Source organism: Canis lupus, chromosome 17 (assembly GCF_011100685.1).
Source record: "Canis lupus familiaris isolate Mischka breed German Shepherd chromosome 17, alternate assembly UU_Cfam_GSD_1.0, whole genome shotgun sequence".
NCBI lineage: Eukaryota > Metazoa > Chordata > Mammalia > Carnivora > Canidae > Canis > Canis lupus.
Window position 1 is genome coordinate 50756197 of NC_049238.1, and position 14607 is coordinate 50770803.

The 14607-nt window shown below is 34.4% G+C and overlaps 1 protein-coding gene across 13 annotated transcripts in view; it reads left to right on the plus strand.

Moving 5' to 3' along the window:
- Positions 1-14607, plus strand: part of EXOC6B (exocyst complex component 6B) — a 628567-nt gene that overhangs the window by 259469 nt on the left and 354491 nt on the right. For all 13 annotated transcript variants that reach the window (XR_005372563.1, XR_005372564.1, XR_005372565.1 and 10 more), the window contains one exon: positions 6084-6152. Coding sequence is in view for 10 of the 13 variants with exons in the window: in XM_038561771.1 (XP_038417699.1) it covers positions 6084-6152 (69 nt within the window). In the remaining 3 variants the exon portion in view is untranslated. The remainder of the gene's footprint in view (positions 1-6083; positions 6153-14607) is intronic.

A 14607-nucleotide genomic window follows, 5' to 3' on the forward strand; every position in this document is an offset into this window, starting at 1 on the left:
TTTTGCATTGTCTCAGTAAAGGAGGAATGGTAATTTTTCCTGATTTTCTTCTGCTTAGTGCAAGCATTTGAGTAAGTTAAGTGGAAATTTGTTTAGAGATTTCTCAGGAAGAATCCTAGTAATTTGTGAGAAGCTCTATAGTCAAGTCCTGCAGTTTTTAGGATAGGGCTCTATTCAGGGTATTCTTACATGTTCAGAGGTTTAGAAAATTCTCTTACACTTTTGCTAATTCTAGTCCTAGGCCTTCTAGTTTGTTGGAGCATCCATGATATTTAGTCCAGCTCTGTGGAAGGTTATGCCCAAATGAATGTTACCTTTTTTTTCTCTGAAGTTTTGGAAGCAAAGTAGTACAGAAAAGCACACGGGTGAAAAATGTTTACCAAGTATTTCCTGGCTTCCAGACATAATATGGGCAGTCAAAAATTGATCCTTTGAGTGCAAAGGTAATGCTCTTTTAGCTAATCATTTGTTCTTTTCTCCCTTCAGAAAAATGCCTGGTACATTTTAATGACTTGAGATCCAACTAATGTTCAGAAATGGACACCAAGTCCCTGCATTCATTTACTAATACCATGGAACTGTTTTGTGTTAAGTGGTAATCAAAAGTATTTTCAAGAAGGAGAATGACTCAACTGATTAGTGAGAAACATATCTAAATTCCTTGCAAATTTTTATCATACTTTTTTTGGATGTTCCACCTTCTTTGAAAGGTTTCATAAGAGAAAAATAAGTGGCCTGTGTTGTATGTGTACCTCCTGGACAGCTGTGAACAACGAGACTAGAGCACACTAATGCATTTCTTTCTTTCATGTACTATCTTTATCAGCAGCATAGGTAATACTCTTGAGTGGAAGGAGGCAAGCAATCTTTTCTTGTACTCTATTTTCCTTTTTCCTAATGATATGCTTACCCACTAGTAAAGCAGATAGATCTATCAGGTTGTTACCTACAAATACTTTTTTCCCCCTGCCTCCCTTCACTAATCAGTCCTTTTTTTATTTTAAATTTTTTTTCACTAATCAGTCTTAATTAAGATAGTAGAAATAGCTACTATCTTCCAGCTTCTTTACTGGGGGGGGGGGGGAGAGTTGTAAAAATATTAAATAAATATATCTGTTATAGCTTGAATGCCATTATTTATTTTTAAACCAAAAATCTCATTTTTTCTTTAATTGTGAAATCATTTTCCTTCTTCTTTTGACTTGATCTAAGATGTATTACAGAAGAAAAATGTATCATAAAAGGCAGTTCCTAATATTTTGCAAGAATTTTTATAATCAAAAATGTTTATGCTTCTTTGCTTTTTGACCATCTAATATTTCCATTTTTAGTTTGAATCTTTATATCTTCTCCAATATATATTGTCTGCAGAGGATCATACAACTCTTTTTCAGGGTGCCTTTCATTGATCCTGTTTATAAATTTACTTTTCTTATTTTATAGCTTCCTCTGTCCCCAGACTCTTTTTTTTTGTCACCTGTAAGGTGACATGCTGTGATAGTTGATGCATTGACAGGATATAACGCTATTTAACAAAATCCACAGACATTAAGTAACAAAGACTACAGCTTTGATGGAAGCTATTAATATGTATTCTACAAATATAAGAAGCATATTGAAATGGATAGACAAACCATGCCAATATAGCATCTTGTGATGCATGATCTCTAATGGGTATGTGAACATGTAATTGCAGATTGTAAGACTTGCCTTCATGATACTTACCTCTGAATCTTGTAGTCCAACCACTCCTAAATTCTGTTTTTTTTTTAATTTTAAAAAGATTTTATTTATTTATTTATTTATTTGAGAGAGAGGGAGAGAGCATGAGCAATGGGGAGGGGAGAGGGAGAAGCAGACTCTCTGCTGAGTAGGGAGCCCTCCCATGGGGCTCCATCCCAGGATCTTGGGATCATGACTTGAGCCACCCAAGAGCCCCACTCCTAAATTCTTTTAATAGCTTATTGTTTATCTGTTATTTTAATATCTAACTTATGTAATATTATAAAATGCTCTGTGGCACAGATTTCTTAGTTACAGAATCTAAAATCTTGCCTACAATTTGCTCCTCCCTGATAATAAAGAGGTTTGTGTTGGCTGAAGACACTAATGCTCTTCATTCAGAAGCTATATAGGGAATTAGGCAGCTGCTGTCCTTGGTGATGAAATTATTTCATGTGAATTAATAAGGAAAACAACTAGTTAAAAAAGCAGGATAATCTTGAGTATACTGTTTGTGACTGCTGTTGGTATCTTCCTGGATCTATTTGAACTAGAAAAATACAGACTCCAGTATCTTAATGTCTTGAGTTCCTGACTGCCATGCAGAGGAAATGTTTAACTATTTTAATCATGTTTCTGTATCTCAAAAAGAAAGCCCTTATGAGAGGAAATGACAACGTCCTACCACAAAGTTATCTCTTATCAGTTATAGTCCCAGTCGATAATGATTTGTCAAACTTGGACATGTGTAAAATGCAAGGGCTGTGTTATTTACTTTGGAAAGGAAAAATTAGATGAAGCTGATAAAGACGGAGTCCTGGCTTTTGTTAGGAGACAGAAACCATTAGAGACAGTCATTGTTAGCTGAGGAAAGTGTCCTTGGACCCCTCCCTCTGCCCCAGCTGAAACCTAAACCTGCTTGAATCATTCTTTGCACTTGAGGGGAGAGAAGGGCAAACAGAAGGGGAAGAAGAATGAAGACAACCTTGAAAGAGATTCTGCATTTTAAATGGGTAGCCAAATCTGGACCCTAAAGCACACCTATTTATGTGAATCAGGAGAGACTGCCTTTTGTTCTCTTTCCCACTTGCATTTATTTAGATTTTTGAAAGTTCATTTCTTATCCTTCCAAACGGGTGGCATTCCCTCACATAGTGTATGTTACTCTCCTCCTATTGCCTTTCAGTAGATGTGATTCTTTTTCATTAGTGGAAGCAGAGAAAACACATCTAGCTCAAAGCAACATGAGTCAGTGCATGCTTTACATACCTTTCTCCTCACAACACTCTTCTTGATTCCTTGCAGTGTTCCTCACAGAAGGGAGCATGGAGGAAAAATGATTTCTAAATAGTAGGCTATTTTAGGGGTAGAGGTAAAGTTTGTGAACTGAAGCCCCATTTTGCTCCTTCTTTACTTGTCTAGATTTCTGTGGGCTGTTTTCAAAGCAGGTAGTCCTTTGCTTAGGAGGACTTGACTGGATCATGGTTGCGAAGGCTAAGAAATAGCAAAGCCAATACTTGCAGGTCAGGGCTAAACATTTTGAAGCTAAGGATGATGATGATGATGGATGCCAAGACAGAAAATAGGTTTGGTTGTAAATATTTGTTGGAGATGACAGGAGAACCTTTCTGTCCTCTCTAAATATATCTATTTTTTAGTTGGCCCAGGTAAACCACTATTTTTACCCCACTAGTAGGGAGCACCATTAGTTTATTCATCAGAGATTTTTAGGGAAACTGATCCCTAATGTGGATGTTCAGTATATAAGGATGGGTCTGACCTGTGCAGGGGCCATGGCTCTGTCTGAGGATTAGCTTAGGAGCGGTTTCCTTTTGAATGAAACTAGTGGTTCTGAGTCAAAGCAAAACAAAATAAACTGCATAAAGAAGTACATATGAAGAAAGGTGTGTTTGAATTTATTTAAATTTCCTTAAACTTTTTATAAAAATATATTTATTATAAATAACCTTATAAGCATTAGTTCTAAATAAAAGAAGAAAGTTTCATTTTCTCTACAAATGTTTTTTGCTTGTTTCTTATACCTTTTCATATGTATGTGTAATTTTTATGTAGTTTAAATACTATCCATATAATTTTATGAATTTTTCTATTTTTCATCTTTTGAACCTGTGTTTTGCTTAGGAGACTCGTTTTTTTTCTGGCAAGATAAAATAAATTTTCTTCACATTTTTACTTTGCAGTCCAACAGAGGAGACTATAAAGATGTTTTAATGTTGTGGTCATTTCAAATAAGAGTGCCTAAGTTGATTACGTATTGTCTCTTTTTGTGTTATTAAGATGAAAACGAGTGTCCTTTTGTACTCTTAAAGTTACATGCTTTTTGATTTTTTTTTTAACTATATGGTACTTATTTGTCCATAAAATGTTTTTCTCAGTGATTTTGCAATGCTCACCAACTTTTCTAATTGCCTTAAAAAAAAAAAATCTATGCTTATGCCATCGTGTAGAATCTTGAGCATCTTACTTGGATTCACAAGAGTTTGAGTGCTTACAGAGTATCTAGCACTGGGAGGTTCTTTTTTTTTTAATGATATATTTTTTAAATTTTTTATTTATTTATGATAGTCACACAGAGAGAGAGAGAGAGGCAGAGACATAAGCAGAGAGAGAAGCAGGCTCCATGCACCGGGAGCCCGACGTGGGATTCAATCCCGGGTCTCTAGGATCGTGCCCTGGGCCAAAGGCAGGCGCTAAACTGCTGCGCCACCCAGGGATCCCGCACTGGGAGGTTCTTAAACAGAGATTTAGTATGTGCTATCATGGGTGTAAAGCAAATGAACAGAGTGGCCAATGAATTTGAACCAATACATGTAGAGAGGTAATAATTTTGGAGGGATAAGAAAGTAGGTATTGTGTCAAGTTGTAGAATGAGTATATTTCCTTAGGAAAAATATGTTGTGAAGAAAGCTATGTCTCCAAAGAAGAAATGAGGCTTTCTTGATGGAATAAGGAAAACTGACCTTGTAATTATCACCAGTCAGCTCAACCTAATTTAGAGGGCTCTGCTGCTTATATTCTGATGAATCCTATAGTTACCAGTGTTACAGTGAAAACTACAGCTAGGTCTTTTATTTTGATAATTTCTTTTTGGGATCCCTGGGTGGCGCAGCGGTTTGGCACCTGCCTTTGGCCCAGGGCGTGATCCTGGAGACCCGGGATCGAATCCCACGTCGGGCTCCCGGTGCATGGAGCCTGCTTCTCCCTCTGCCTGTGTCTCTGCCTCTCTCTCTCTCTCTGTGACTATCATAAATAAAAAAAAAAAAAAAAAAAAAGATAATTTCTTTTTTTAAAGATTTTATTTATTTATTCATAACAGACACAGAGAGGCAGAGACACAGGGAGAGGGAGAAGCAGGCTTTCCACAGGGAACCGGATGCAGGACTGGATCCCAGAACCCTGGATCAGGCCCTGAGCCAAAGACAGATGCTCAGCCGCTGAGCCATGCAGGCATCCCAGTTTTGATCATTTCTTTATGCAATTTTGTCTTCTATTTTTTGCTTTGTTTTGTTCAATATTTACTTTGTGTCCTTTCATTCTTGTTTAATTCCTATAGGTCAACAATATAGGGAATAGTTTCCCTTTTCAGGTGAGGAAATTGAGGCCAAAGTAAATTGTGAGTTAGTTGCTCATTGTCAGGTCACATGATGGAAGAGTTTTAGCTCTGTGACTATCCAGTTCTTACCTAATGTTACTTGTTTTACTTTGTCTTTTGATGTCTAGATTGAATTTGTCTACATTGTTCATATTATAATTTTCTGGTATTACTTCTAGGTTTGGCTTTTCTATTTATTGTCTTTTTACATGATTCTCCTCGCTTTTTAGCATATTTCTGTATTTTGATTGCATGGTGATGTAAATGTTCACTAATTCTTTGACCTTCAGAAGTTGGCTGGCAGGTCATTTGATTCCTTCTGTGTGACAAATTTTGGTTTTGAGTCACATTCCCACCTTCTCTTCCCTTTTGGAGTCCCATAAAATAATATAAATATATTTTATATATTATATATAATATAAAATATATTTTATATATTATAAAAATGATATAAATATAAAATATATCTGCAAAAGCAGATGCAGGGTCTGAGACACCTGTTACTCTTCTCTGTTATTTATCCTACTCTTCTGTGTCCCAGCCTTGCTGATATCTTCACAGTTTATTAATCCAAAGGCTAAAATACCAAAACTAGATTTCTGGGAGCATGGGTTGTTTGTTTGTTCTGTGTTTTTCTCGTAGAAACTAGAGCTGGCTTTTATTTTTTACACTTAAATAGTAAAAATGAATTCAGTTCAATGTTCTTCATAGATTTCTTTGAATGTTTTGTGACTATTTTGTTTTGCAGGTACCTGGAGCCCAAGATTTGGTGGATTTCTCTCCTGTTTATCGATGTCTACACATATATTCTGTCCTGGTGAGTCTTCATCTGGCTCTGTCTAATAAAGATGTATATTGAGTTCAAAACTCTTCTCTCTCATTTTTGAAAGTTTTTCTGTTTATTATCAAGAGTAGGAAAAAAGTTATTATTTAAGGAATATTAATTATAAAAAATAATCCTTTCTTCTCTTCTTGAATGTTTTATTTGCCAGGTAATATGACATAAGCAAATAACATTAATTTCTATTAGTCTTCAACAAATGATAAGATCATACCTAGAAATAGTTACACACACAGATTTCTGTCCTTAATTTAATGATGTAATTTAAATAAAATAACCTATCTTTATATGTTAAAATAATATTTATAAAAACTTTATTTTTTTATTCCTGATGATACTTAGTCCTTTTGTCATGTAACAGTATGCAGAGGAACTGCCTGGGGGGGAAGTTATTATGGGTATTATTGGTATGATAAGAAATAGCCCTTTCTCCATCTTGGTAGTATACCCACATGCAGACACACAGATACACACAAGGCAATCAAAAAATTAAAAAGTACCATCAAAGACAAGTTGATGAGAGAAGACCATTATTGATATTTTTTAATAGCAAAGTTCTATGAAGCTTTTATCAGGTTACTTTATAATATGATTGAGTGAATATTTTTGTCCATCTATTACCCATTTTCTTTCTTTATATATTTATTTATTTATTTATTTATTTATTTTAATTTATTTTTTATTGGTGTTCAATTTACTAACATACAGAATAACCCCCAGTGCCCGTCACCCATTCACTCCCACCCCCCGCCCTCCTCCCCTTCCACCACCCCTAGTTCGTTTCCCAGAGTTAGCAATCTTTACGTTCTGTCTCCCTTTCTGATATTTCCCACACATTTCTTCCCCCTTCCCTTATATTCCCTTTCACTATTATTTATATTCCCCAAATGAATGAGAACATATAATGTTTGTCCTTCTCCGACTGGCTTCTTTATATATTTAATATAATGTCAATTAGTCATTACTCCAGACAGTTTGGGACATTGTTCTATGGACTTCCTGACTGGAGTACTTTGAGGTGATTACCCTTAGTGTGAGAAAGACTTGGTAATTTTTTCTCCACTCCTCTCCTTCCTCCTCCTACTTCTCCTTGCTCTCTAATTTCCTCTTCCCCTCTTCTTTCTTCTCGCTCTCCACCTCTTTTCTCCATTTGTCATTCCTTATATAAAGATGGAGCAAGATATAGACTGAGTTGTCTCAAGGCAGCTCAAATAAGTAGATGATTTTTTTCAGTCTCATATACAGAGAATTAAATAAATCAAATACATCTTAGTTGGTGACACACTATTATCATTATTTTGTATAAGTCCAAGGTATATGTAGAATACTAATTTTAACCAATTTTTAATTTTTGCTAAATTGATGGAAATTGAAGCATATCTCTTTGTTTTAATTTGTGCTTCTTTAATTACTGGTAACATTGTACTTCTCTTTATAGAGTCACTAAGCATTTAGGATTTTTCTTCTCTGAAATGCCTATTTTTAATCTTTGTTCAATTTTGTATTGGCTTTCTTGTTTTGTTTTTTTCTATTTGCTAGAAAGAGAAATCTCAGAAATTCCTTATTTATTGTAGATATTGATAGTTTAGGATGTTGCAAATATCCTTTTTCCAGTTTACTCCCAGACTTTAAATTATGTGTATATTATCTTTCACAAATAGTAATCCTTGATTTTGATGTAATCAAGTCCATTAATTTTAACCTTGTGGTTTGTACTGTTAAGTCTTGTGTGTTTTTTTTTTTTTAACTCCCATTCTATTCCAAGGTCATAGGGCATTCCTTTTATACTACCTTTAACATTTTTCCCATCACATCTTGATATTGATACATCTTAGATTCACCATAGTATATAGTATGAGGTGGGCATCCAACTTAATTTTTTTTGGATGATGGATTCAGTTTTACCAGTCCCATCTACTACATTATCTGTATATTGCCCATTGATTCCTGGTAGCAACTCAGGCATATACTGAATATCTAAATATGAGAATCTGGTTTTCACTTTTCTAGTTTGTTAAATTTGGTTTTGTGATACTTGTATATATATGGTAAAACAAGTCTCCTCTCATTTCTCCTCTTTTAAATTGCCTTCACTATTTATGCAGCTTTATTTTCTCTGTTTTATTTATTTATTTAAAAAACAAATTATTTTATTCAAATGTAGAATGAATCTTCATAATGAAAATAGCTGTCTATATAAGTAGTTCTTTTTTAATGGAAAAGGCTTCAGTACCTTTTTCCCCAAAGAAGTTAAAATAAATTGGGGCCACCTTAAGGTTATGACTTCCTTGAGGCTTATCTTCTGACAGAATCATTTTTTAAAAAAGATTTTATTTATTTATTCATGAGAGAGAGAGAGAGAGAGAGGCAGAGACAAGGGCAGAGGGAGAAGCAAGCTCCATGCAGGGAGCCTGATGTGGGACTTGATCTCAGGACTCCAGGATCATACTCTAGGCCGAAGGCAGGTGCTAAACCGCTGAGCCACCCAGGGATCCCCCAGAATCATTTTCTACAATCATTTTCTTCCCTCTTCCTCTCCTCCTCCTCTCTCCCTTCCTCTTCTTCTCCTTCTCCCATTTTGTTTCAAGTTTTTATTTAAATTCCAGTTAGTTAACATAGAGATATAATATAATCTTAGTTTCAGGAGTAGGTTTTAGTGATTCTCTCTGTATATTTTAGAATCTTTGAGTTCATTAAAAAAATCCTTTTAGAATTTTGGTTTGAATTGATTGAATTTATAGATAAATTTTGGGAAGAATTGACAACTTTATAATGCTAAGTCATGCTGCTCATGGAAGAGAAAAGTCTTTTAAATTGTTTAATTAGGCTTTGTTTCTATGTTAATATTAATGGTCTTGGGGATACAGTTTTTATTGCTGTTTTATACTTTGCTTTTAAATTAATAATTGCTGTATTGAGGAATGTTCTTGATTTTTGTAAGTTAACTTAAATCTAACAACCTTGCTCAACTCTTTTATGGGTTATTATTGTTGTTTTTTGGTTTATAATAGATTTTCTGTGTAGTTGATCATAGTGTCTGCAGATGCTGACTTGTCTATTTTCCTCCTACCCATATATCTCATTGTTCTTTTTATTGTCTTATTGTATTGACCAGGATCATCATTAGTTTGTTGTTCAGGAAGGTTATAGTAGGCATCCTTGTCTGATTTTTGATCTCTAACAGAAAGTATCTAAAGTTTCTTCATTAACTGATGTTTGCAATAAGTTTTTGGTAAATATTTTTTAGTTATTCCTAGACTCCTGGTATTTTTTAATGAAAGCATAAAAGAATGTTGAATTTTATTGGATTTGTTTTGCAAATATATTGATACAGTTTTGTCCCTATCCCTTAGTTCATGAATGTGGTAAGTTTCATTGGAAGACTTCTGTGATATTAAATGATCCTTATATTCTTTAGATAAGTTCAACTTGCATTCTTTTCTTTTTTAAGCAATCTAGAATTCAACTCCTTTTAATTTTTTAATTTTTAATCTTTTTTGTATTTATGTATATGGTTTATTGTTAAATCTCATAATTTCAAAAACAAGTGTACTTTACCTCTCAAATAGTGTAAAAGTATGAAAATCGGTAGTTTGTTTAATTTAGTATTATATCTTCAGTGCTAACAACAGTACTTGGCATACAGTAGGTACCCAATAAATATTAACTGAATGAATAAGTAAGTGGTAGCTAAAAAATGCAGTACATTTGTTTGAGTGTATGCTAACTCAAACTTTATCACTTATATACTTATTCACTAAATACTTATGAATTTCTGTTCTCCATGAAATGGATTTGGAGAGCAAGGATGTATAAATAAGTCAAGGACTTCTGCTTTTAAAAATTTGTAATCTATCAGGAGAGAAATTAAAATCTTTGTTTTTATTTTTTGATTTTATTATCTATTTATTTACTTATTTTAAGATTTTATTTTTAAGTAATTTCTACACCCAATGTGGGGTCTGAACTTACAACCCCGAGACAATAGCTGCACGTTCTACTGACTGAGCCACCAGAAACCCCTAATAAATTTATTAACTGCTATTCTATTTTCATTTCTAGCATCAACTTTAACCATCTTTATGAACAAAAACTATTTATGTTTAGATATCAACATAAATTAGTACCTACCAGTGCACCTCACACATAAAGTTTGACAAATAATGGTTAATTCAATTATTGGTAATGCCACTTCAGAATTTCTATCGTCTGATTTGCAAAACTAGACAAATTTACCTTAAAAGCAAGATGCATTTTCATGTTATTACAGTATTGTTCTGAAATGGCTTAGATGGGGACCCCTGGGTTGCGCAGCAGTTTGGCGCCTTCCTTTGGCCCAGGGCGCGATCCTGGAGACCTGGAATCGAATCCCACATCGGGCTCCCGGTGCATGGAGCCTGCTTCTCCCTCTGCCTGTGTCTCTGCCTCTCTCTCTCTCTCTCTCTCTGTGACTATAATAAGTAAATAAGAATTAAAAAAAAAAAACCTTTGAAATGGCTTAGATGATATATGATTGCTAGCAGAATATTAAAACTGGTATAAAAATAAGATGTTTCGTCAAGGGCTTAACAGTTTTATAAAATCTATTTTTTTATAAATTTATTTTTTATTGGTGTTCAATTTGCCAACATATAGAATAACACCCAGTGCTCATTCCATCAAGTGCCCACCTCAGTGCCCGTCACCCAGTCACCCCCACCCTCCCGCCCACCTCCCCTTCCACCACCCCTAGTTCGTTTCCCAGAGTTAGGAGTCTTTCATGTTCTTCTCCCTTTCTGATATTTCCCACTCATTTTTTCTCCTTTCCCCTTTATTACCTTTCACTATTTTTTATATTCTCCAAATGAGTGAGACCATATAATGTTTGTCCTTCTCCAATTGACTTATTTCACTCAGCATAATACCCTCCAGTTCTATCCACATTGAAGCAATTGGTGGGTATTTGTCGTTTCTCATGGCTGAGTAATATTCCATTGTATACATATACCACATCTTCTTTGAATGACTATAATATGACAGCACTTCATCTCATCACTGTGTATCTGCTAGTTTTTGTAAGTTTTATTAAGATTTTATGGTATAAATAATGTAATAAATTTTCCTCAAATGAGAACTCTGAAAGTGATTCATAAGAGTACTGGAATAATTTATTTGCACCCTTACTAGCTGTGTGGTGTGAGGCAAATTACCTAAACCTTAGCTTTCTCATGTGTGAGCTGTGATAATAATGATCTGCCTAGTACAGTTACAGATAATGTATGAATGGTGCCTCACTTCATCTATGGCACATAACTGGAATTTAATCAGTGGCGGTTAATCTGGCAAGAATTATGTATCTCTGGTGATGACTTTTAGACACATTATTGGTATTTTTAAAAACATATGAGGTAAAGTATAGACATATAGGTAGAGGTTCTAGTCTCTGCCAACATAAACAATTTATCAATTATTTAAAATGTACACATTCTTAAATACACAATGTCTATATCATCCTAAACTGTGAGTTTAAGGAGGACCTTAAACTGCCCTTTAAAAAATAAATTCCACACACACTGATGTTCTGTAGTGTTGAAATATTTGGCATTCATAAATGTTCTGGAATAATTTGATAAGGCATTGTTTATAGGGCAGAGACAGGCCTCTCCCCTCATTCATACATTCATAATGTTTCCTAGTTTTGGAAAAAAAAAATACAACTAGTGGTAAGAGCTCAGCTCTATTTCTGGAACGCATGTTTATTTTTTAGGCATTGCTGTTCCAGACCTAGATGGACTTTAAAAAAGCACTCAAATATTTCTTTTGCTAAAGGAAGAGCCAGACCATGTATGGCTTCTAGAGTTGACTCCTTTCATAGCTTTTGGGGGGCTCTAATTTGTTACTTTTCTATATTTGTTTCCCTATTCTCACATCACTAATTTGTATTAGTATATAGTGAAGGACATCTCTTCATAATTTTAATGACAAAGATATTTGAAAATGTTTAATTAAAGATTTGTAACAAATATTTTTTTTATTTCCTGATGTAATTAATATTAACATTTTTAGATATTCCACAAGCAGCACAAACTCTTTATGTTTCAAAATAAACTCATTATGTCCTCCTTCCCTAAAATCTACTGTTTTTGGATTTACCATGATCTCAGGTAATAACAGCATCATATCAAGTCCCCGGGAAGAAACCCAAACCTTTTCTTTTTTCTCAGTACTGTATCTAGATCCCTGTATCTTGCAAATGTTACCTCCTAAATATAGTTTTACTTTCTCTCATCTTCCCCTATCCTAAAAAAATTGCCCTAGATCATCGGGATTATTGAAAACATTCTCTTAATTGTTCTCTCTACTTTATATCATAAATCCCTAACTCAACTTCTCATTGTAGTGATAGTGATCTGTGAATATGCATATATGTTATCTGCTTAAAATTCTCCAGTTGGTCAGTTTTGGAGTAAAATATAGAATTATAGAAGAAAATATGGCATATAGGAGCATAGAAGGTTTTCCATGTCCTGTCCGCTGTATTTTCTGCTGCTTACCACTTTACTTTAATGATACCAAAATACTTCCAGTTCTTTGAACGCACAATGCTTTTTTCTGCTTGTCACCCTTTCTTCGTTCTAGTCCTTCTGCCTGGATGAGTAATCCCACTTCTTTTTATTTTACAGATTCCTACTTATTTCATACTTGTGTTCTCCAGCAAATTTTCCTGATGTTTCAGGTGGAGCTGAGTGGGCCCCCATCCCCTTTGCACTATTATAAGGACACAATACAATTTGTATCAGTGCTGACTGTATTATATCATCTTATCCTAAATATATGTTCTTTTTCCTCAATAGACTATAAGCTCTTTTAGGGCAGGTACCATGTTTTATTCATCTTTTTTAGCCTTAGCACTTAGTATTAGTAGTATATAATAATAAATGTTTGTTTTTGATTTTGAAAGATAACTGCCCTCCTTTTGACCTGCAAATGAATCCAGTATCCTAGCCTAAGGCAGTGTTATACAATATCAGGGCTGGGACTTATATGAGGGAAAACAGTTCTATTGGTGTCCAACGGAAGGATCATAACAGAAGTAACAAAAAGTTCTAATATTTTGTCATTTACAATAGTGTTTATCTGAACTTTTGGCCTGGAGGATAACAAGGCACACTTTGAATAAACATGGCAATATTTATTATTTTTAGTGAAACCGACCTTCCATTCACCCCCCTTTTATGGCTGTGCTGCTTATAAATTCCCAAAGGATTATTTGAAAAATCCTACTTATATCTGCCAGCCTTATCAGTAGGGCAGGAGTTCACATATTGTAACAGGAGGTCAGATTTCGGTCATGGTCTTATAGATGGGGCCAAGCACCTGTAAATTCTTCCTTTGGTGACTAAAGTGAAGTACAATATCAAACAGGCAGTGAGACTTTTCTAGGAAGTGCTGAACTTTGGCAGGAAGGGCAAACTTTGGCAGGAGGGGGGAAGGGAAGAAAGTGAACAAGGGTCAGATAGTGGTTAATTGAGACTTGGTTCTTGGTATAGTAATGCAGTAGAAGTATGCAGGGCAAATGTAGGTGTATTTTATAGAATTGTATTAAACAACTTATACTGTTAAATCTTCATATACAGTTTAGAGGTGGGCAGGTAAGGGGAAAAATATAAAACATCTTATAGTCATTAAGGTTAATTTTTTAGGAGGGAGAAAATAACAAAACAAAAAATTTTGCCAGAAGAGAAATGATGAATAATAATAATAATTTGAGATTTTTGTACATAGTATAGTAGTAGTTAAAAAGATGGGTGAACTATCTATCTAATGAAGACAGAAACCAATCTGTCTTAGAGATTTTTTTAACAACTGTATCAGTCTACTGGTGTCTGCCATGTTTTTGGGCTCCAAGCCTTGAACCCAGCTCAATTTGGACAAAGATTTGTATATACTTTAAGCTCCTCTGTACACTGCAACATATTTGCTGCTCATTCACCATTCTATCACTGAAAGAATGATGGATATGTCCCATATTAAGGAGTTGGGTGTCGTTAAGAGACTGGGGGAGTAAACTTGTAAATACAGCCATAGTCCTAGTTTGTAGGTCTCATTATAATCTTCTTATGATTTCTTGTTCTCCAGTGATTTATATCATGTGCTCATTAACAACTAAAAAAATACTAGATTAAGAATGTTGACCAGTGTATACCTTTGATTTATATACTTTTCTGCATTTGTATTATACTATAATAAAAAGTGTACTTTTTAAAGGTTTCTGACACCTTGGATCTGGGGATGGCATATTATAAGCAATATGTGGATGTTTTAGTTAGCAGCAACCTTTCAGTATTACATGAATCATAAGACCCTCATTTGTATTTAATTCACTTTCAATTACTAATGGAGACTATAAAACAACCTGAGATATTAAGGGAATGCAGAATGTCAGTGGTGC